The sequence below is a fragment of the Salvia miltiorrhiza genome, chromosome 8, assembly GCF_028751815.1.
Source record: "Salvia miltiorrhiza cultivar Shanhuang (shh) chromosome 8, IMPLAD_Smil_shh, whole genome shotgun sequence".
Classification (NCBI taxonomy): domain Eukaryota; kingdom Viridiplantae; phylum Streptophyta; class Magnoliopsida; order Lamiales; family Lamiaceae; genus Salvia; species Salvia miltiorrhiza.
In genome coordinates, this window is record NC_080394.1 from 58,428,728 (window position 1) to 58,449,914 (window position 21,187).

The window sequence follows — 21,187 nt, forward strand, 5'->3', positions numbered from 1 at the left end:
ACTAAACGACAATTATAGTAGAATTCATATATCTAATAGTAAAATAAGACAAATATATTAAGTATCATATATAATTATACCTCATTCTATGAATATTTATGGGTTAATTACGCCAAAAATCATGAACTTTGGTCGGATTTCTAAACTTTCCATGAACTTTTTTTTTATAAAAAATTCTATGAATTTAATGGTCTGAACAATTTTTCCATGATTTTCAAAAATTCCCAAATTAAGTGCTGACATGACATTTTTAAGTGACCTGAAATATGACATGGCAATGCCGGACGGGAACCAAAACGATGTCGTTTAGATGGGAGATAAAACGACGTTGTTTTACCTTAAATTCCAGCAGCAGCCGCAAGCCACCGCGGCGGAGGCGCGACTGGCGGCGGCGAAAGCCGGAGCTGCCGCGAGCCACCGCAGCGGCCGCCAACAACAGAGAGAGAGAGGGGGGATCGGGCGAGGGATGGAGATCCAAGGCAACTTCATCAAATTCACTGCCATCGCCGTCAAATTCACCGGCAGGGGATTTTGTCCTTTATTTGCAGAGCTCTCTCAGCGGCAGGGGATTTTCGATCTGGGAGCGGCAGGGGATTTTTGTCCTCTATTTGCAGAGCCCTCTCGGCGCCGGTGGCGGCAGGGGCGGCGAATCTGGTGCGGCGGCGTGTGGAAGGAGGGGAAATTAGGATTCGAGGGTGGGGAAAGGGGGGTGAGGATTTTCGATCTGGGAGCCGCAGAGCCCTCTCAGCGGCGGCGGGCGAAATGAGGGAAAATTAGGATTTGGGGGTGGGGGAAAGGGGGGAGATGATGGGGGTGGGGATTTTCGATCTGGGAGCCGCAGAGCCCTCTTAGAGACGGCGGCGGCGGCGGGCAAAATGAGGGGAAATTAGGATTTTGGGGGTGGGGGAAAGGGAGGAGACAATGGGGGTGGGGATTTTCGATCTGGGAGCCGCAGAGCCCTTTCAGCTGCGACGGCGGATCTGGGCAGCGGCGGGCGAAAGGAAGGGAAATTAGGGTTTAGGGGGTGGGGGAAAGGGGGAGACGATGGGGGTTTTGTTTCTTTTCTTTTTTTCTTTTTTTTTGCTCTTTTTTTCATGTGTCAATTTTCAGTCATAATAGGCGCCACATCGGTGCCATGTCAACTCGTAATTGCCATGTCAGCTCGGAGCTTCAACGGAGCAAAAAAGTATGGAAAAATTGTTCAGACGATTAAATTCATGGAATTTTTGATAAAAAAAAAAGTTCATGGAAAGTTTGGAAATCCGACCAAAGTTCATGATTTTTCGCGTAATTAACCCAATATTTATTGATGAAACGCTCTCAAATAAATAATGGTATTATACTCTCTCTGTTTAAAGAGTGAAACGCCAGAGCTGACAATCATTCCAGAGCTTCCTACGTCTCCAGAGCTGGCAATCACTCGCCAGAGATGACCAAGGTCGCCAGAGCCAACCTTGCCGTGAGCCCTGCCAGAGTGCAGCGTTCCCAGAGCCAGCCTGCCAGAGTGCAGCGCTACCAACTCTACCTCTCCAGAGCTGACAATCACTTGCCAGAGATGACCAAGGCCGCCAGAGCCACCCTTTCTGTGAGCCCTGCCAGAGTGTAGCGCTACCAGCTCTGCCAGAATGCAGCGCTACCGACTCTGCCTCTCTTGTAGACTCCGCCTCTCTTGTACAAACTTTGCTGAAGTAATATTATCTTAATATAATAATCTCAAGTAATAATTAAATATGCAAAAGAAATATCGTAATTAATGCAACTATCTATTCTAATATGTATTTAAAATAGCGGGGCATTGCAATTTAATTATTAAAAGATATGATAAAAAAAATTAAAATGTGTAGATTATGGTGGGTTATTGATAAAGATAAAAATTGGGTTGAACATGTGGAAAGAGAGAAAAATAATTTTTTATTCAAAGATTGGGTTGGTAGTGGTCATTGATAAACATAGCGAGCATCTCAATGCCAGGTCAATGATCATTTTCAGCTTCGGATTCCCTTAGATTATATGTCACGCTGTCATGTGGCTGCTCCATTAGCAGTGCTGACATACTCTTGCACCCAACAATTTAAACAAAATCGTAAGAAATTGTAAGCAGAAAATAACGCATTTAAAATAAAGTATTGAGAAATGAGAGTCTTCCCCCTCGTATTTTTTCGCAGTGCTGGATGTTTTCCCCAATCCACGAGCTCAATGAACAAGACACAGAGTTGTCAAGTTGGCCTTCATCAGATCAAGATTCCTCAAATATTAGATTCTTTGACAATCGAAGATTCCTCAATATTATTGCCCATAAACTAGTGAGATTCCCAGAACCCAAGAGAGACCCAATTCACCGAACTCTGCCCGTTTCAAATTCACCGGGAATTTTCAAAAATACTCCATCTTTTTCCTTAGCCGAAATCATAACAATCGAGCAAAGGCATGTCCGCTCCAATACTTGGAATTGTTCCTTCATTCTGAACCAACTCAGTTCCAAATAGGTTTTGCTTTTGTAATTAAATTTCGTACATATGTAGAACTTAAAAGTTGTAAACTAGTGTGAGTGTAACACTAGTTAAATGAAAAGGGACCATCGAGGAAGAAGAAATTATGATCAATGTCACTGGTAGCGCTGCGCTCTGGTAAGGCTGTCTCTGGTAGCGCTGCACTCTGGCAAGGCTTGGCTAATATTAACACAGGTGATCCGACCAACAATAGGATTTCCACCATGTACAGCGCTGATGCATCTTTTACTCCTCATCACACATGTAGATAATAATGAATCCCCACCGTAGATTCGGTAGATTTAATAAGTAAACTTATCAAACAGCAAAATAATACGGAGATATGAGTAAAAGAGGCAAGAATAAGAAAAATATCTCCAGGAAGAGGCGTTTCGCCTATGGTGAACCTCGACCAGAAAGCGAAGAACAGATAGACAGAGCAGGGGAGGAATAAATTCATTCCTCATATCCAGAGCAGAGTCTAACGAACTTTTCTCGATCCCATTACGATGACCATCAACGAAGTAGAAGACCAACCAGGGAAAGAGCTCATTTTCCCCAAATGTAGGTCAGCCCATTCTCAGAGGAGATATTAGATGACGTTCTGCCTAACCACTATAAGCCGATCAATATGGAGTACGATGGTTCTGAAGACCCAAAGGTGCATATGGCAAGATTCGATACTGTAGTATTGGTTCATCAATATTCAGAGGGCATTAAGTGTCGCATCTTTTCTACCACCCTCACCGGTTTGGCTCAACAATGGTTTCGAACTCTTGATCCATGATCTATATATTCATTCGCAGAATTTCATGATCTTTTTATGTGTCAATTCGCCAGTTCAAGGCGGATGGCAAAGACAGCCATGTCTCTGATGGAAATTAAGCAAGAGCATACGCTAACAGAGCAAACAGCTAAAAGCAGAGACAACTTTGGTTGTCAGAGCATCAGAGCAAGAGCATACGCTAACAGGGCAAACAGCTAAAAGCAGAGACAACTTTGGTTGTCAGAGCATCAGAGCAAGAGCATACGCTAACAGGGCAAATGTTGGAAATATAGATATTAAATATGTGGGAGAATAATTAAGATTGGAGGATTTGTGAATGTGTGTGGACGTGTGTTTTGTATATGTAACAAAGGTTTTAGAGATTTGGGCTAATTGGATTAATTTTTGATACTCTACCAACAAATTGATGCAATACACATATATATAGCTTTACAATGTCGGTGGTATTGGTTTCACCGACTTTGATTTGGGGTTCTAGAATTTTCTTCTAATTTCTTACTTAATTAGTTTGCTTCTAGAATTATCTTCTATGTTCTCTTATTTTCTTTTGTTTTCTTTTACTTCCTTTGATTCTAGATTTTTCTTTTACAAAATATCTTATTTTTACAAATCAAGTTTTATATTCCAACACTCCCCCTTAAACTTGATTTGTCATCCCGAGCAAATTTCTGATTTTAGCAAAATCCTCGAACTTGAGCTGCTTGGTAAAAATGTCGGCAACTTGATCTTGTGATTTCACATACTCCACTTGGACCTCCTTCTTTGCGATGCATTCTCTGATGTAGTGAAAACGGGTGTCTATATGCTTGCTTCGATTATGGAACACTGGATTCTTTGATAGCACGATTGCCGACTTGTTATCCACGCAAATAGTTGTTGGCTCCTTTTGTGTCCATCCGAGCTCTTCTAGTAAACTTCGTAGCCAAACTGCATGGCAAACACTGGATGTAGCAGCCACATATTCAGCTTCACACGTTGATAGCGTAACTATGGGTTGCTTCTTGGACATCCAGGTGAAAGCGGTGTCTCCCATAAAAAACACGAACCCGCTCGTACTCTTGCGGCCATCATTATCTCTAGCCCAATCGCTATCACTATAGCCAACAAGCTTATAATCATGAGTATTTGAATAGAATAGGCCATAGTCGAGCGTACCTTTGAGGTAGCGAAGAATTCTCTTTGCCGCCTTAAAATGCGTAGTGGTTGGATTCTCCATATAGCGACTCACAAGTCCTGTCGCATAAAGAATGTCCGGCCTTGTGCAAGTTAAGTACCGTAAACTTCCAACCAAGCTCTTGAACTATATCCTTTCACAACAAGCCTCGCTTTATATCTTTCCACTTCACCCTTGGAATTCTTCTTAACTTTATACACCCACTTGACTCCAATGGCCTTGTGTCCTTTTGGTAGTGTCACGAGCTCCCATGTATCATTCTTCTTTATGGCTTTGATCTCTTCATCCATCGCGACTCACCAATTTTCACTATCTGCTGCTTCTTCAAAGCTAACAGGCTCACAATCAGCAAATAGGCAAAATAAGGTAAGATCTTCTAACCTTTCAGTATCCTCATATATCTCGCCCAAACTCCTTGTTCGTGGTGTGGCTCTTTCATTTAAGAAAGATGGTGGCGAGTCTTCAGTGACTGGTACTGGTGAAGCTGGTGGAGTCACTGGCTCTTGTTGGACTTCTCCAACTTGCTCTTCTGCTCTTTGTTCTTCTAACTGTGGGATGTAGGTGAAGTCACCGTTGGAGCTGAAATCCCAGACTCCTTCTTCGTCGAACTCCACGTCTCGACTTATCACTGTTTTCTTGGTATTTGGATTATATAACTTATAGCCTTTAGAGTTAGAGTCGTACCCGATAAATATGAATGCTTCACTTTTATCATCGAGCTTCTTCCTTCTCTCATCTGGTACATGCACGTAGGCTTTGCTCCCAAATACCTTTAGGTGAGAAATTGTAGCGACCCGCTCTTTTATCAGTATATAATTCCAGTATTTCGTGTTCTATCTACCAGCAAATGAAGCACCTTATGATTTCAGCTATGTAGCTGAATTACGTATTTTGGAGACAGAATCACTACACTAGCAGTATGCATGTCTAATTACCTTCGCGTGTTTAAGACCGCGACGAGAATCTTTGAGTCGATGAACTATTAGTACTAAGTTATAACCAACTTAGCAAAGTTGTGTTATTTATCAAGATGGAGTTATGTCACGTTCTTAAGTCGTGAATTATTTCCGACTTTGATGCTAATTAAATCTGCGGATTTAATTTAAGTATTAGGATGACGAACGAATTAAATCTACGGATTTAATTTAGCAAGTATCGACTTTAGCAGAAACGCGGAACCAGTATTTCTAATACTGAGAGAGATCCGACACTGAAGGATTTTACTTAGATCCTTTAAGATCACACCACCGCCCACGCCACCCTACCCGCCACCTGCTAACGCCACATGTAAGGAAAATAGAGAAAATGGGAGAAAGAAAAAGGTGGATAAGGTGCTGCAGCAGCAGCAGCTCCTCCCATTGGCTAGGCAGCCGAAGGGACTCCCACGCAAAGCTGCAGCGAGCAGCAACTCTCTTCCCATTGGCCGAGCAGCCGAAAGGCCACACTCCATCTCCACGCCAGCAGCAGCAGCAGCCCCCCCATTAGCCGAGCAGCCGAAAGGTCTTCCCCTATCCCACGCTATGCAGGGCTACAGCCAATGCTCTCCCCCTTAGGCACTCAAGTGCATCAGCTGAAGCCCTATATAAACTCCCCTTCAACTCCTTGAACCACCCCTTTCTCCTTTCAACACTTAGAAATTTCAGCAGCAACAGCAAGAAGTTCATCTCTCTCGACGCCTTGCTCGAAGAGGAGTGGATTGAGATTCTTGCTGCCAACTTGAGCAAGTTTGCACCTCGACGCTCGAAAAAGCGAGAGAAAAACCATCGTTCTTTACCCGACCAAAGCACGCGATATACCAAGGTAACCTTCGACCTTTGTCGTTACTCCAACCGACATGCATCACACTCGCAGAGATCATGTTTTATGGGCTGTTAACGAATGAACAAAAAGCATGTTAAGTCACCTTTTCTGTAGAACCTACGACTTGAGACCTTGATGAACGACGAGAACTTTAGCTTTAAACGTAGACGAACATAGATAATCACAGCATGCTCACATAGGTAGAGTTTAAGGTCTGTATACGAGTGAGAATCGAGACGAGATAAGGACGGAGATGTCTGGTTTTGAAAACTGGAGTCCCCATCGCTAGTCCAGAGGGGACGAGTCCAGCGAGGACAAGTCCAGAGGGAACAAGTCCAGAGGGGACGAGTCCAGCGAGGACAAGTCCAGAGGAATGGCCAGACCAGAGGAATCGCGTCGCCAGAAGAATCGCGTCGCTAGCGGAATCGCGTCGCCAGAGGAATCGCGTCGCCAGCGGAATCGCCTTCGCCAGAGGAATCGCGTCGCCAGAGGACTCGCTTCGCCAGAAGAGTCGCGTCGCCAGAGGAATCGCGTCGCCAGCGGAATCGCCTTCGCCAGAGGAATCGCGTCGCCAGAGGACTCGCTTCGCCAGAGGAGTCGCGTCGCCAGAGGAATCGCGTCGCCAGCGGAATCGCCTTCGCCAGAGGAATCGCGTCGCCAGAGGACTCGCTTCGCCAGAGGAGTCGCGTCGCCAGAGGAATCGCGTCGCCAGAGGAATCACTCGCATCGCCAGAGGAATCGCTTCGCCAGAGGAATCGCCTCGCCAGAGGAATCACCTCGCCAGAGGAATCACTTTCTTCAGAGGAATCGTTCCGCCCCGAGGAATCACTTCGCCGCAGAGCTAACTCAGCCAGAGCTGACTTAGAGGCCAGAGCGGACCTCCGAGAGAGAGAGAGAGAGAAGAGAACTTAGGGTGTTTAAATCTTCATTATTTCCTTTCCCTTGCTTACACGAAGGGAGATTATTATGTTTTACGGACAGTTTAGAACGCCCTAAGGAGAACGAATCAATGTAGTTAATTACCTGACCTCATGGGATGGAACCTAGTGGGGTTAATTGGATAATAAAAAAGGAATATGAGCCATGCATAATTGCACTACGCATCCTCATTTATGTTAGAATTTCCGCGGACTAAGACCCTACGTTATTTTCTTTTCCGAATCAAGGTTGAACGAAAGAGTTTAAGGCTTAGTCGTGAGTCACCACTACCAGGTGAGGCTTTCTTACGTATAAATTAAAACCATATTATAGAATTGTTACGACTTTGTGCTTATGTTTTTGAATGATATTGTCAATGCCTAAATGTTTTATGTTTTGTTAATTGCCTATCTGATGTTAATCGAATTCGGGTCCTGAGCAGTTGATAGCTATCCTGCCAGGGCTAGTGTACACCTTTGTGATCGTGAGTCATCTAGCGGGTTGGCCGATCATAGTGTCCGTAGAGGGAGGCCTACCTCTCGGCACGAGTTACTAATATGGTGATTAATGATGTTAAAATGCCTGCGCGGGATATTTACGAAAGAAATGATGTTTTTGTAGTAAATACGAGTCTTTAAAGGAAAACCCTCGTATCTTACTACCGATGAAAGGCTTGACAATAAAATATTATGCATGTATGTATATTTCGGCATGTGTCCACTAAGTACTCCCGTACTTAGCCCTGCATATATTTCTAAATGTGCAGGTTGAGCTGTGATTGGGGATGTGGTGTGCAAGCGGAGCTTTTGTCAAGCTAGGACGAGAACCTCAGAGCAGGAGTATATGTCTCCACACATATGCTCGAGTAGTTGTTGCTTTTCCGCTGCGAACACTGATTTTGCTAAGATGTTATGTCATTTGTCAAACAACATGTATTATTCCAATAATGTATTCGAACTCCTTGGGTACCCATTCTGGATCATATTTTATGCACCCCCCCTTGTGGCCTTCGTTAATGCTTAGTTATTTCAATTGTTCCCCTTATCCAAAGTCGAGTCGTCAGAAGCCAAGCATGCCCCGTTTCTAACCCCGCTCCTAAATTCCCTCCCCTCGTCGCGGGTTTCCCCGAGTTCGCTATCCTTAGCGGGCGCGGCCGTGACAGAAATTCCTGGCTTTCTCCCGCTCCAGGCTTCTTGTGGAGTCATTCCCCACACGCTCCTTGTCGGCGATCGGTTGGATAGGTACACCGCGCACGCCACTACTTCTGCCCAGAACTCCTTAGGCAAATTTTTCGTCTTTAGCATGCTCCTCGCTATCTCCATGACTGTCCTATTTTTTCTTTCCGCCACTCCATTTTGTTGGGGGGATCTCGGAACTGTCAGGGGCCGCCGAATTCCATTTACTTCGCAAAATTCTAGAAACTCCCTTGATGTGAATTCTCCACCTCGATCGGACCTCATGGCCTTGATTTGTCATCCGCTCTCCTTCTCGACGGCAACTTTGAACTTCTTGAATGCATCAAATACTTCTGACTTCTGCTTCAAGAAATATACCCACGTTTTTCTAGAAAAATCATCAATGAAGAGCAGAAAATAATTATTTTTACCGAGAGAGCTTGGATTTATCGGCCCACACACGTCAGCATGAATCAACTCCAGTGGCTTTTGAGCTCTTGATCTTGACTCCTTTGGGAACGGCTTTCTGAACTGCTTCCCGAGTAGACAACCTTCGCAGAGCTGATCGGGATGTTTGATGGATGGTAGTCCTCTCACCATCTCTTTCTTGGACAATAACTCCAAACCACCAAAATTCAAGTGCCCAAACCGAAGATGCCACAACCAAGACTTATCTTGGTAACACGCTTTCAAGTATTTTGCCACGTCATTTCGAATATTCAATAAGAACATTCTATTTTTAGACATTGGCACCTTGGCAATAAGATTATTTTTGTCATCTCTTATTGAAAGGTTATAATCTCTCATGTGAATATCATAACCTTTCTCTAAGAGTTGTCCCAAACTCAATATATTATTCTTCATATTGGGCACGTAATAAACGTTGGAAATAAATTCATGATTTCCATTCTTCAAGCGAATTAAAAATTTCCCTTTTCCTTTAACTGGAATAATAGATTCATCACCAAAGGAGACGTTGCCACTTACCGACTCATCAAGCTCCACGAACATGCTTCTCTTCCCGCACATATGGTTGCTTGCACCGGTATCGAGGTACCACGTGTCATCTCTTCCAGCTTCTCCTTTATATGCCAGAAGCACACTACCATTTGCTTCGCTCGTGTTCTCAGCATAATTGGCCCTTTCTTCAATCCTTACTTTTTCACTCCTGCACTCGGAAGCTAGTGCCCAAATTTATGGCAATTATAACACTTTATTGAAGACTTATCGTACCTCGACTGCGGGTTGCTCCTCCCCCGACCACTTGTAAACTCATTTCTTTCACCATTGTTGACGAAGTCCTCCTCGTCCTCGACCACGTCCACGTGCTCGGCCTCTGCCTCGATCTTGCCCTTGGACACGTCCTCTCCCGGACTGTCCATAGCCATTGCTCGGACCTTCTTCTTTCTCTTTCGGGCTTACGTGCAACTTTAAAAGTTGCTCTGAAATTTCTTGCTTCTTCTTTTGCTTCTCCTCATATGCTTGCAGCGACCCCAACAAGTGATCGATTGTCATCTCCTCCAAATTTTTAGTTTCTTCAATCGTCACCACAATGTGCTCAAACTTTGGGGTTAGTGACCGCAATATTTTCTCCATAATTCTTACATTCTCCAATTTTTCACCATTTCTTTTCATTTGATTAGACACCGCCAAGACTCTTGAAAAATAATTCGAAATTGATTCGGACTCTTTCATATGCAAAGACTCAAACTCTCCTCTTAAAGTTTGAAGTCGTACCTTTTTTACTTGCTCTGCTCCTTTGCACGCGTTCTGGAGCTTCTCCCACACTTCTTTGGCGGTGCTCGCGTTCGAGATTTTCTCGAAATTGTCGTCCCCCAGCGCTTGATAAATGAGACAGAGAGCCTTCTTGTCTCTCTTTCTCGCGTCTCGCAACCTATCCTTTTGTTGTTGGGATAGTGCGGCCTCGTCCTGCGGCTCCTCGTAGCCGTTCTCCACGATCTCCCAAACATCGTGGGCTCCCAATAGCGCCTTCATCTTGATGCTCCAATTGTCGAAGTTGCTCTTGTTGAGCATGTGGACTTGAAACGATTGTAAATTCGCCATACCACAAGTAGAATCTTGTGGCTCTGATACCACTTTGTTGGAAATATAGATATTAAATATGTGGGAGAATAATTAAGATTGGAGGATTTGTGAATGTGTGTGGACGTGTGTTTTGTATATGTAACAAAGGTTTTAGAGATTTGGGCTAATTGGATTAATTTTTGATACTCTACCAACAAATTGATGCAATACACATATATATAGCTTTACAATGTCGGTGGTATTGGTTTCACCGACTTTGATTTGGGGTTCTAGAATTTTCTTCTAATTTCTTACTTAATTAGTTAGCTTCTAGAATTATCTTCTATGTTCTCTTATTTTCTTTTGTTTACTTTTACTTCCTTTGATTCTAGATTTTTCTTTTACAAAATATCTTATTTTTACAAATCAAGTTTTATATTCCAACAGCAAACAACTAAAAGCAGAGACAACTTTGGTTGTCAGAGCATCAGAGCAAGAGCATACGCTAACAGAGCAAACAGCTAAAAGCACAGACAACTTTGGTTGTCAGAGCATCAGAGCAAGAGCATACACTAACAGAGCAAACAGCTAAAAGCAGAGACAACTTTGGTTGTCAGAGCATCAGAGCAAGAGCATACGCTAACAGAGCAAACAGCTAAAAGCAGAGACAACTTTGGTTGTCAAAGTACCAGAGCAAGAGCATACGCTAAATAGAACAAACAACAAAAGCATATATTGACAAAACTATCACATTGCTCAGACAAGACAAAATTTCAATAATCGTGCTTGACAAAGAGTACGCGCACGACACTGGGGGGTCTAGGGGTGGATACCCCTCCCTATTTTTCCCGTCATTCATAACCCAGTAAAATTGCGAATTGTGAAAAGTCACAACTCCTAAAGTACGCACATGTATAAGCATATTCAATAAGAACATAAGCCAGAAACAAACAACAAGGACAAAGGTATAAGCATAATCAACCAGAGTATAAATTGAGATTTACAAATGTTATAAAAATATCGGGTTAAGTTTCAAAAGGTCACAATTACAAATACAAAGGCAAAATAAATATTAAAGAAAACAGGATCAACCCGTCTCGTTTGACCATACCAAGGGGGGAGTAGCTATTAGCTTCAAGTGCAGAGCTGACGGATGGTCAAACTCTGGATGGTCTCGTTTTGACCATACCAGAGGGGAGTAGCTATTAGCTTTAAGAGCAGAGATGACGGATGGTCAAACTCTGGATGGTCTCGTTTGACCGTACCAGGGGGGAAGTAGCTGATGAGGGGTAAAGTATGCGAGGCTTTAGGATCAGGACACGTGGCTTGGCTTTGCATACCAGAATAATATGGAGGAGCCGACCGCAATGAGGCAGAATAAACTACTCTGAATATGAATAGCAGAATGCGAAAGAGCTGCGATGAGTAGGCAGAGGGAAAAGCCCGAAACAACCTGACAGAGCAGACCAATTGAGGTGGGTCTGTCCCGAGAAGAAGAGTACCCGCAGACTTTCAGAGATGAGAATCAGAGGAAGGCCAGCCAGACCGGTTCTGTATCTAGGGGATAAGGACCCGACAGGGTATATACTAATGATAGGCCTAGTTAGCCAAATAGTTAGCATGCGAAATGAGTGACCTTGTGAATTTACTATTTTGCCCTCAGTTGTAATGCCTATAAATACCCGCTACGATGAAATAAGACACGCTCTTTCTCCTTTTCTCCCGTTTTATTATCTGTTCTTGTTTTCCCCTTTTGAACTCTCTGAAACACTCGAGAATCATGGGAACACAGGTAGATAATAATGAGTCCCCATCGTAGATCCAATAAGTTTAAACATAGATTCATACGCAAATAGAGAAAAAAAATATCAAAAATGAAAAAGGGTCAGAAAAAAAAAGAAAAAAAAGGGGGGGTTAAAAAAATCAAGTACAAATATAATGTATCAAACAAGAGTCGAACCCTCATACATGGGTTTAAAAAATAGGCGTAAGCTGTTGCCATTAGACTACAGAGTAAACCTTAGTAATTATTTTTTAAAAAACATTATATAATGGTACATATAAATGGGCCGGTCTCATGTATGCGACCGGTCCCATGCAACTCCATCTCAACATTCAAATATAGCCCTCTTGTAGTTAGCCCAAAAAACAAAGTCAGATCCAGGAAGCTTCTGGGCTCCGTCTAATTGTGTAGCGGCGCCCCATTGACATAATCCAATGCGTAAGCCCACAATCTACCATTTCCTATAAATTCAACAATTTCTCATCCTAAACCCTAATTTTCTCATTCTTCATAGACGGATCAACCACATACAACTCACCATGGGAAGAAGTAAGTTTCTTGTCCTGCCACTAATTTTCTTAGATATTGGGTTTACACTGAATATAATTATTTGATTTGGAAACTAGATTTGACATGTTTTTTCTGCAACTTTGCTATATTCGGTCTCAATCATCAAGATAATTGTGAAGGAGCTTTGCTAAGATTTTAGGGGTTCTGGAATATTGTGTCATTAGCCTGAGAAAATGATTACATATTGTTAATGAACCAGCCTGTATGTTCGTATATTCTTAGGTTTGGCTGTTCTTGCTTTAGTTTGAGTATTCGGAAGATGTAATTTAAGCTGACTTTGGGGTTATATAATCTTCAATGATTTTGTTAGCTCCGCCCTTCTTAATTTAAATATGAGAATGTTGAGGGGCGAAATTTTGTAAACCTGCTTTCTTGCGTTGCAGTTTCTCATGATAGTTACCTGATTTGCAGTCATGAAAATTTAGTTTGCTTTTCTGTTACCACTTACCACATGTGTTTGAGCTTTCCCAATTTGATTGGAGATGTAATGATGTTTCTCTCATTGGGAATTACATGAACTACTGCTAAATTGCATCAGTGAGTTAATTTGCATTTTTTGTGATCATTTTATTCGTAATTGTAATGTGCTGGATTCCTTTGTAGGGCCTGCAAGGTGTTACCGTCAAATTAAGAACAATCCGTATCCAAAATCACGGTTCTGCCATGGTGTTCCTGATCCCAAGATCAGAATCTATGATGTGGGTATGAAAAGGAATGGTGTGGATGAATTCCCATTCTGCGTCCACTTGGTCAGTTGGGAGAAGGAAAATGTGTCGAGTGAGGCACTTGAAGCTGCGCGTATTGCGTGTAACAAGTACATGACCAAGTTTGCTGGAAATGATGCTTTCCACTTGAGGGTCAGGGTGCATCCCTTCCATGTTTTGCGTATTAACAAGATGTTGTCGTGTGCTGGAGCTGATAGGCTTCAGATCGGTATGAGGGGTGCTTTTGGCAAGCCTCAGGGTGTGTGCGCTCGTGTGGCCATTGGGCAGGTTCTTCTCTCTGTCCGCTGCAAAGACAACAACAGCCAGCACGCACAAGAGGCGCTGCATCGTGCCAAGTTCAAGTTCCCTGGTCGTCAGAAGATCATTGTCAGCAGGAAGTGGTATTACTCTTAGTGCTTTGGTTTAGCATAATTTGATGCTTTTACTATTATCTTATCATCAATTGGAGACCTTTTCTCTAACTAATATGCCCATGTTTTGCTTGTGTGTAAATTTCAGGGGCTTCACTAAATTCAACCGTAGTGATTACGTGAGGTGGAAATCAGAGAACAGAATCCAACCTGATGGTGTCAATGCCAAGGTATGTTTCTTGAAATTGCAACTGTTCTTTTATTCCAAGATGTTCATGATATTTTCTTTAGGATGCTTGTTTGTTGATCATGTCTTGTTCATTTTGGGAAATTTTTGCAGCTTTTGGGTTGTCATGGGCGATTGGCGAACTGTCAACCAGGAAGCGCGTTTTTAACAACTGTTTAAGCTTTCTGAAGATAGTATCGAAATATTATTGTATCGAGCATGAGATCTAGACTTTATGCAGACTTTGTTGTGTCTGGTTTGACCCAAGGCTTCATTGATGGCCGAATATGTTTTATATATTATATTGCAAGTTATTTTTCATGTTTCTTATTTAATGACTCATTTTGGAACTATTATCAAAGCAAGATTTTGCCGTTATTTTATCAAGAAATTCAGTTAATCTTTTGTAATCGTTGTTCAATGGCTTTCTGTAGTCTCATATTTATCTTTGGAATTAGCTCTGCATCTTGAGAATTTCCTATATAATAATGTGACGGCACTAATTTATCTTTAGTCTTATCAGATGCTGTTTTGGTTTGGCTTTTTAAATTTTTTTATTTTATATGATATAGTATTTCATGTTTGGGTTTCCACAGCGAGTAATCGCAGCTGTTTTGCTTTATAAACTTACACAATTATTTTGCGATAAAACTAAAGATTTGTTGAAAATGGGAGATTAAAAGAAAAAAACCTTTTATGTCAAGTACATTTTGATGAGGGGTGAAATATGCGAGGTCCTAAGATCAACACACGTGGCTTGGCTTGGAATATCAGAGTGATATGGAGGGGGCGACCACCATGGAACAGAATAAACTACTCTAAAGATGAGCAGCAGAGGGCGAAGGAGCTGTGAGAAGTAGGCAGAGGGAAAAGTCCGAATATATCAGAGTGATATGGAGGGGGTGACCACCATGGAACAGAATAAACTACTCTAAAGATGAGCAACAGAGGGTGAAGGAGCTGTGAGAAGTAGGCAGAGGGAAAAGTCCGAAGCCACCCGACAGAGAAGAACAATGAAGACAAAGTCTGGCCCGAACCCGTAGGTCACCAGGAAGGCCCATCAATCCAGCTCTATATCTAGGGGACAAGGACCCGACATGATATATATTAATGATAGCCCAAGCCAGTCAGATAGCATGCGAAATGAATGACCAAGCGAATTTACTATTTTGCCCTCAATTGTAATGTCTATAAATACCCTCTATGATGAAATAAAACACACGCTCTATCTTTTCCTCCTTTTTAAATTGCAAGTATGGTGTTATACTTTATCACGACAGAAAATTTACTAAACGACAATTATAGTAGTATTCATATATCTAATAGTAAAAAAAGACAAATATATTAAGTATCATATATAATTATACCTCATTATATGAATATTTATTGATGAAACGCTCTCAAATAAATAATGGTATTATACTCTCTCTGTTTTAAAGAGTGAAACGCTAGAGCTGGCCAAGACCACCAGAGCGCCAAAGCTGACAATCATTCCAGAGCTTCCTACGTCTCCAGAGCTGACAATCACTCGCCAAAGATGACCAAGGTCGCCAGAGCCAACCTTGCCGTGAGCCCTGCCAGAGTGCAGCGTTCCCAGAGCCAGCTTGCCAGAGTGCAGCGCTACCAACTCTGCCAGAGTGCAGCGCTACCAGCTTTGCCAAAGTGCAGCGCTACCAGAGACAGCTCTGCCAGAGTGCAGCGCTACCAACTCTGCCTCTCCAGAGTTGATAATCACTCGCCAGAGATGACCAAGGCCGCCAGAACCAACCTTGCCGTGAGCCCTGCCAGAGTGCAGCGCTCCCAGCTCTGCCAGAGTGCAGCGCTACCAGCTCTGCCAAAGTGCAGTGCTACCAGAGACAGCTCTGCCAGAGTGCAGTGCTACCGACTCTGCCTCTCTTGTACAGACTTTGCTGAAGTAATATTATCTTAATATAATAATCTCAAGTGATAATTAAATATGCGAAAGAAATATCGTAATTAATGCAACTATGTATTCTAATATGTATTTAAAAGAGTTGGGCATGACAATTTCATTATTAAAAAAGGGAAAATGTGCAGATTGGCCCTCGAAGTAGTAGCCCCTATAGTGTATAATCTCTCTTACTCACTGTGTGTGCAACTAAACCCCTAAACTCCGAGAAAAGGGTGCAAATTCCCCCCTCTGACCTAACGCCGTTAAGTGTCCGTTAATGTTTGGGTTTAATTGCACCCTCTACTTCAGGGGTGGATCTGCACCTTAATTTTTTTATTTTTTTTATAATTTCAGCAACCCCCCTCCGGCATCAACTTAACCGTCCCCATACTCATCGATTCTGACTTGCACCTTGTCAGCTCGCACGCGCCCAATCTCTTGGTTGTCGACTGCCCACCGCTTACATGCAGCAATGCCACCAGCTTCTTCACCGCCCCACACAACATCATCTCCTCCAACACCTTAACCTTTTAGGCTTATCTTATGATATTAATTGTGTATATATTTATCTATATAATATATATTTAAATTTTATTTATTTATTTTTGAATAATTATTAAAACTCTAGATAATAATTATGATTTTATTTTTGGTTAATTTAACATTTGTAAATTTATTTTAAAAGAGAAAAAAGAATGGATCCGGGTCAGGACTCGAGACCCTGTGAATCTAATGGATCTGGACATGAATATCGTTTTTTTGGACCTAATGGATTTGGATCGGATCCTGACCTAAGTAAAAAAATATGGATATGGGTTTGGGCCAAGCAGGATTCGATCCAGGTCCACATCTGGAGTTGGTGATGCTGCTGCATGTCGGCGGTAAGCAGTCGACGATCAAGAGATTGAGCGCGTGCGAGCTGACAAAGTGTAAGTTGGAGCCGATGAGTACGGGGGGCGGTTAAGTTGATGCCGGAGGTGGGTTGCTGAAATTATAAAAAAATAAAGGGTTAAGTATCAATTTTGCCCCTAACGTGGAGGCCCTTATTACATCTAGCACCTTATGGGCAGGGTTGTGTCAACTAAGCCCCTGAAGTACCTATTTTCGATTAATTAAGCCCTCCGACTTAACAGAAAGTTAACACCGTTAACTATTTTTATTATTTTTATTTCTTTATTTTGTTGGTAGTGGGACCCACACCTTCTTCTTCACCAAACTCGCTGGAAACACGCCGGTCCGACCCCTATGCCATGAACTACCGCTTCATCGCCGTCGACACGCTTTAGAAGTTGATCATCCTTACCGGAAACACGCCGAAATCTGAGAACGACAGTAGTGGCGGCGTACTCTCCTCGGCCCGAACCCAGCAGTCGCCCCTCTCTTCTCTAAATCTCGTCGCCGCTGCTTCTCTTCCTGCGACGTCGCACCACCTAAGTTCGACGCCCTTCTCTCTCTCTACCATACGCAAAGCCCCAAATCTCTCTCTGATAACACACGCTCAAGGTAGAAGGGCGAGCCCCAATTCCTCCCCTAAATCAAAATCGCCGCCGCCTGAGCCAAAATTCGGTAACGTAGCCCCCTTCTCTCTGGCGTGGTCGATGCTTTCGCGCCGGAGGTCTACTTCATTCCCCTTTCCCTTTCGATGTTGAGCCCTAGCCCTCCCCCCTTAAATCCACCGCCGTAGGTTCTGTAATTCCGACGATTTACCACCGATCGTTCTTCTCGGTTATCAGAGTCTCTCTCACCTTCCGCATTCAAGGAAGGGTACCTTCCAACAGGTCCGAGTCGTAGCCCTTCCCTATGTTTTCTGTAGTTTGTCATGTTCTATCCTGGCTCGCTTGTCACACCCCAATTCTTGAACGAATAAACTATAATCGAGGTGCGACTAAAATCATAGAAATAAACAAGGAAATAACCTTGTGGGATTCAAATAATAGGATAAAAAGTCGGGGAACACGCTTTGAGTGAATAAAGACAAAAATCAAGTGATACTAATCAATCAACAACATTCTAAACTTCAGGATCACAAGTTTGGTTTCATGCTTCTGATAACCAACGTTAAATAACATAGAGCTAGAAGTTGAGAGTCTACGCTCGATAAGAAACATAATTCATAATTTAACATAAAGGTCTTAAGTTAGAAAAACATAAGACAAATAAGGGCTAGTGCAACTGCGGAAGACAAAATACGGAGTTGAACCCTAGCCTCAGCTCTGCCCCGTCAGTACCGACCAATCAACCTGAAAACATTTGAAAGTATTTTTGGGCTAAGTACTAATGTACTTAGTGGGCTAGCATTTTTATAAACCTTTCATAATCATAAGAGCAGTTTATCCAATCATAATTGACATAACTTAGAAGGTTTTAAATTGAAATAACTTCTAAGCATGTTAAAACATTTTATCATATTGCGCGCAATTGTCACACTCCCTTTCCGTTACTCGCTGTGATCCCGGACCTTTTAGCCACCGACGGATCCATTACTCCTGCTTTACTTGAACCACTGGCGGATCCAGGGGGGCTAGGGCCCCCCCCCAAAAATTTTGTTGTTGTTGTTGTTGTTTTTTTTTTTTTTTTTTTTTTTAATATAGAAATTAAAAATATTAATAAACTAAATAATCTGTAATAGAAATACAAACGGGACAGAGACCCTAACCTCTTAACTCCCCCAAATTTGAGCGTCGCTTCCAGACCAGTCGCGGCGTCGCCCCTTTCCGGCACCACCGGTCAACTGCCGCTCGCGTTCCGCGCTGCCGCTGTGTCGAGGAGATTGAACCACCGCCGCTTCCAGTCTACTGCGTCGAGAAGATTGAGGTACCACCGCTGGTCCGCTGCTTTTGTTTGAATTTTTTTTCATTTTGTAAACCCCCAAATTTTCCTATGTTTTTCAATTAGATAAGAATTTGAGTTTGTTTTTTCTTTTTGTGAATGGTAGTGGAGGTCCGGACAAGGGTAGCCCACTTTTGAGTGGAATTTATTTTTGCTAATAGATTTGTGCTTTTTGTCAATTAGCCGACTTTTGAGTGGAATTTGAGTTTGTTTTTAGAAGAATACATTTGTGCTTTTTGTCCATTAGCCGATTAGATTATAGTTTTGCTTTTTTTGAAATTTGAATACAGTTGATACTTTTTAGTCAATTTTCAGTGGAATAAAATTGTTGTTGGTTATGAATGCTAAATTGGATTAATTTATTTTTTTTTATAGGAAATGGAACGTTTTTTTTCTAAAAAACGTAGAGGTCAACCATCTTGTGATTCAGCTACACCCGCTATTGAAGCCAATGTAGAAGATGAAACAAATTTTGATGAATACGTCCGTGATCCGGGGTTAAGAAAGCCAATTGAGGAGTTTCCTATTACTATTCGCGATCAAGCACGTAGAGAGTACTTATCTATGGGGCCTTGTCAAGTAGTTGGGCATACCTATCCGAAAACTCAATTTGGTAATCAACTAAGAAGTTTTCAAGATGTTTGGTATCAAAAGTTTGTGTGGCTAGAGTATAGCGTAGCAAAAGATGCTTGTTTTTGCTTTTGGTGTTATATTTTCAAGCATCCGGATAAAACAGGTCGGTATGGAGCAGATGCATTTACAAAAACGGGCTTCACCAATTGGAAAAAGGCTTTAATTAAATTTGTAGAGCACGTTGGAGATGCAGATAGCTGTCACAACAATGCTAGAGTACAAATTGAAGCATTTAAAAATCAAAGAGGGAGTATGGTAAATATGTTTAGATCAAATGCTCGTGAGGTGAACATTGCTTATCGTGCTCGCTTGACCGCCTCATTGGATGTTACTCGTTTTTTGTTGAAGCAAGGATTGTCTTTTCGTGGACATGACGAGTCAAATAGTTCTTCAAATCGAGGTAATTTTCTTGAGCTGATTCAATGGTATAGTGATCATAATGATATTGTTTCCAAGGTTTTGGGTCAACAATTACCAATTTGGGAAGTCTTGCTCAGGAAATGGTTAAAAGTGGTAATCATTTAGTTTTTCAATTGGTTTTTCGAATGATTGAGTTGACATTGGTTTTACCCGTAGCTACTGCTTCTGTTGAGAGAGCATTTTCTGCAATGAAGATTGTTAAGACTGATTTGCGAAACCGTATGAAAGATGAGTGAATGAATGACAGTTTGGTCGTGTATATTGAGAAGGAAATTTTCTCAACTATTGACAACGAGAAGATCTTGCAACGTTTTCAGTCAATGAGTACACGTCGAAATCAACTGTCATTTCTTTCTCAAACAGAGACGACTAGCTCGGGTTCGCCAAGTGTCTATTCATAGATTATTTGTAATGTAATAGACATGGTAATGAATGAAACTATTGTAGGTTTTTATTATTGTTGTTGATCTAATGACAAAAAAACAATTATTTATTAATTACTATATATTATATCCCAAAAAAAAAATCCGGGGGCGGTAGCCCCCGGACCCCCGTGCAAGTTCAGCCCCCCCCAACAAAATTCCTGGATCCGCCCCTAACTTGAACTGAGGGCGTAACCCAGCCAAGTTCCCATTTTGGACCCAATGCTCTGGAACACATCCCGTCGAGTATCCTTATAACGCCTCATACATGATTAGTGCCCGAATGGAGATCAACCCACCGAGTCAGCTAATAGGTGTACACAATTCTCAAATAACGTGTTAGGTCAAGAGAGAACCTCGATCGATTAACTTATGCGAGCCTTAAACAGAGCAGAGTGCACAAAATATTTTATCGGATAAACAATTTTCATTTCATTGAAACATTTTAGCTCAATAGCTAAACCATACATTTGGAAAATAAGCCCACCTGATTAGGCAATGCCTGTCGTTTAACCTTATCTCTGAATCAGAATAGCAGTGCTAATCCTCCTGACGCTCAAAGCCTACAAGAAATCTATTCTCAATAGGTCTCATTGAATCTAATTTTAAGTCATGGTGAAGTGCTTAATATTCTATGATTCACTTAGCCGAGTTTTCAAAATTTAATGAATAAATAATTGAAAACATTTCTCTTGAGTTAAGAACACCAACAATATTCTTACTCGACTTTCTTTAATAATTGGAATTATAAATAAAACCAATTAAATCATAAATGCTCTTATTGCAAAATAAAATGCAATTTCATGTCATGCTTAGCATATAATAAGTAATTACTTAAAATATGCACATAATAATAATATAATATTATTATGCAAATAATAATAATTAATCAAACTCAAATATGAAGTCCAATTAATTAAACTAGTGCAGTCCATTTAAATGAAGAAGC

General features: G+C 41.9%; 3 protein-coding genes across 4 annotated transcripts; 2 read left to right on the forward strand and 1 right to left on the reverse strand.

Moving 5' to 3' along the window:
- Positions 1 to 3,913: 3,913 nt before the first annotated feature.
- Positions 3,914 to 4,492, reverse strand: LOC130998842 (secreted RxLR effector protein 161-like). The gene has a single exon (XM_057924247.1). The coding sequence runs from the start codon at positions 4,490 to 4,492 to the stop codon at positions 3,914 to 3,916; it is 579 nt and encodes a 192-aa protein (XP_057780230.1).
- A 7,986-nt stretch (positions 4,493 to 12,478) lies between these two features.
- Positions 12,479 to 14,400, forward strand: LOC130997158 (60S ribosomal protein L10-like). 2 transcript variants are annotated; one of them, XM_057922418.1, is made up of 4 exons: positions 12,479 to 12,700; positions 13,325 to 13,826; positions 13,945 to 14,026; positions 14,137 to 14,400. In XM_057922418.1, exons 1-4 carry the CDS (start codon positions 12,691 to 12,693, stop codon positions 14,200 to 14,202), a joined length of 660 nt encoding a protein of 219 aa, XP_057778401.1. In that variant the 5' UTR covers positions 12,479 to 12,690; the 3' UTR covers positions 14,203 to 14,400. The 2 variants fall into 2 exon arrangements, with proteins under 2 accessions (XP_057778401.1, XP_057778400.1); XM_057922417.1 differs by having other exon boundaries at positions 13,945 to 14,400.
- Positions 14,401 to 18,612: 4,212 nt separating this feature from the next.
- On the forward strand, positions 18,613 to 20,052 carry LOC130998843 (uncharacterized). Its single transcript, XM_057924248.1, has 4 exons — positions 18,613 to 18,748; positions 19,139 to 19,796; positions 19,853 to 19,909; positions 19,973 to 20,052. Exons 2-4 carry the CDS (start codon positions 19,142 to 19,144, stop codon positions 20,050 to 20,052), a joined length of 792 nt encoding a protein of 263 aa, XP_057780231.1. The 5' UTR covers positions 18,613 to 18,748; positions 19,139 to 19,141.
- Positions 20,053 to 21,187: the final 1,135 nt, after the last annotated feature.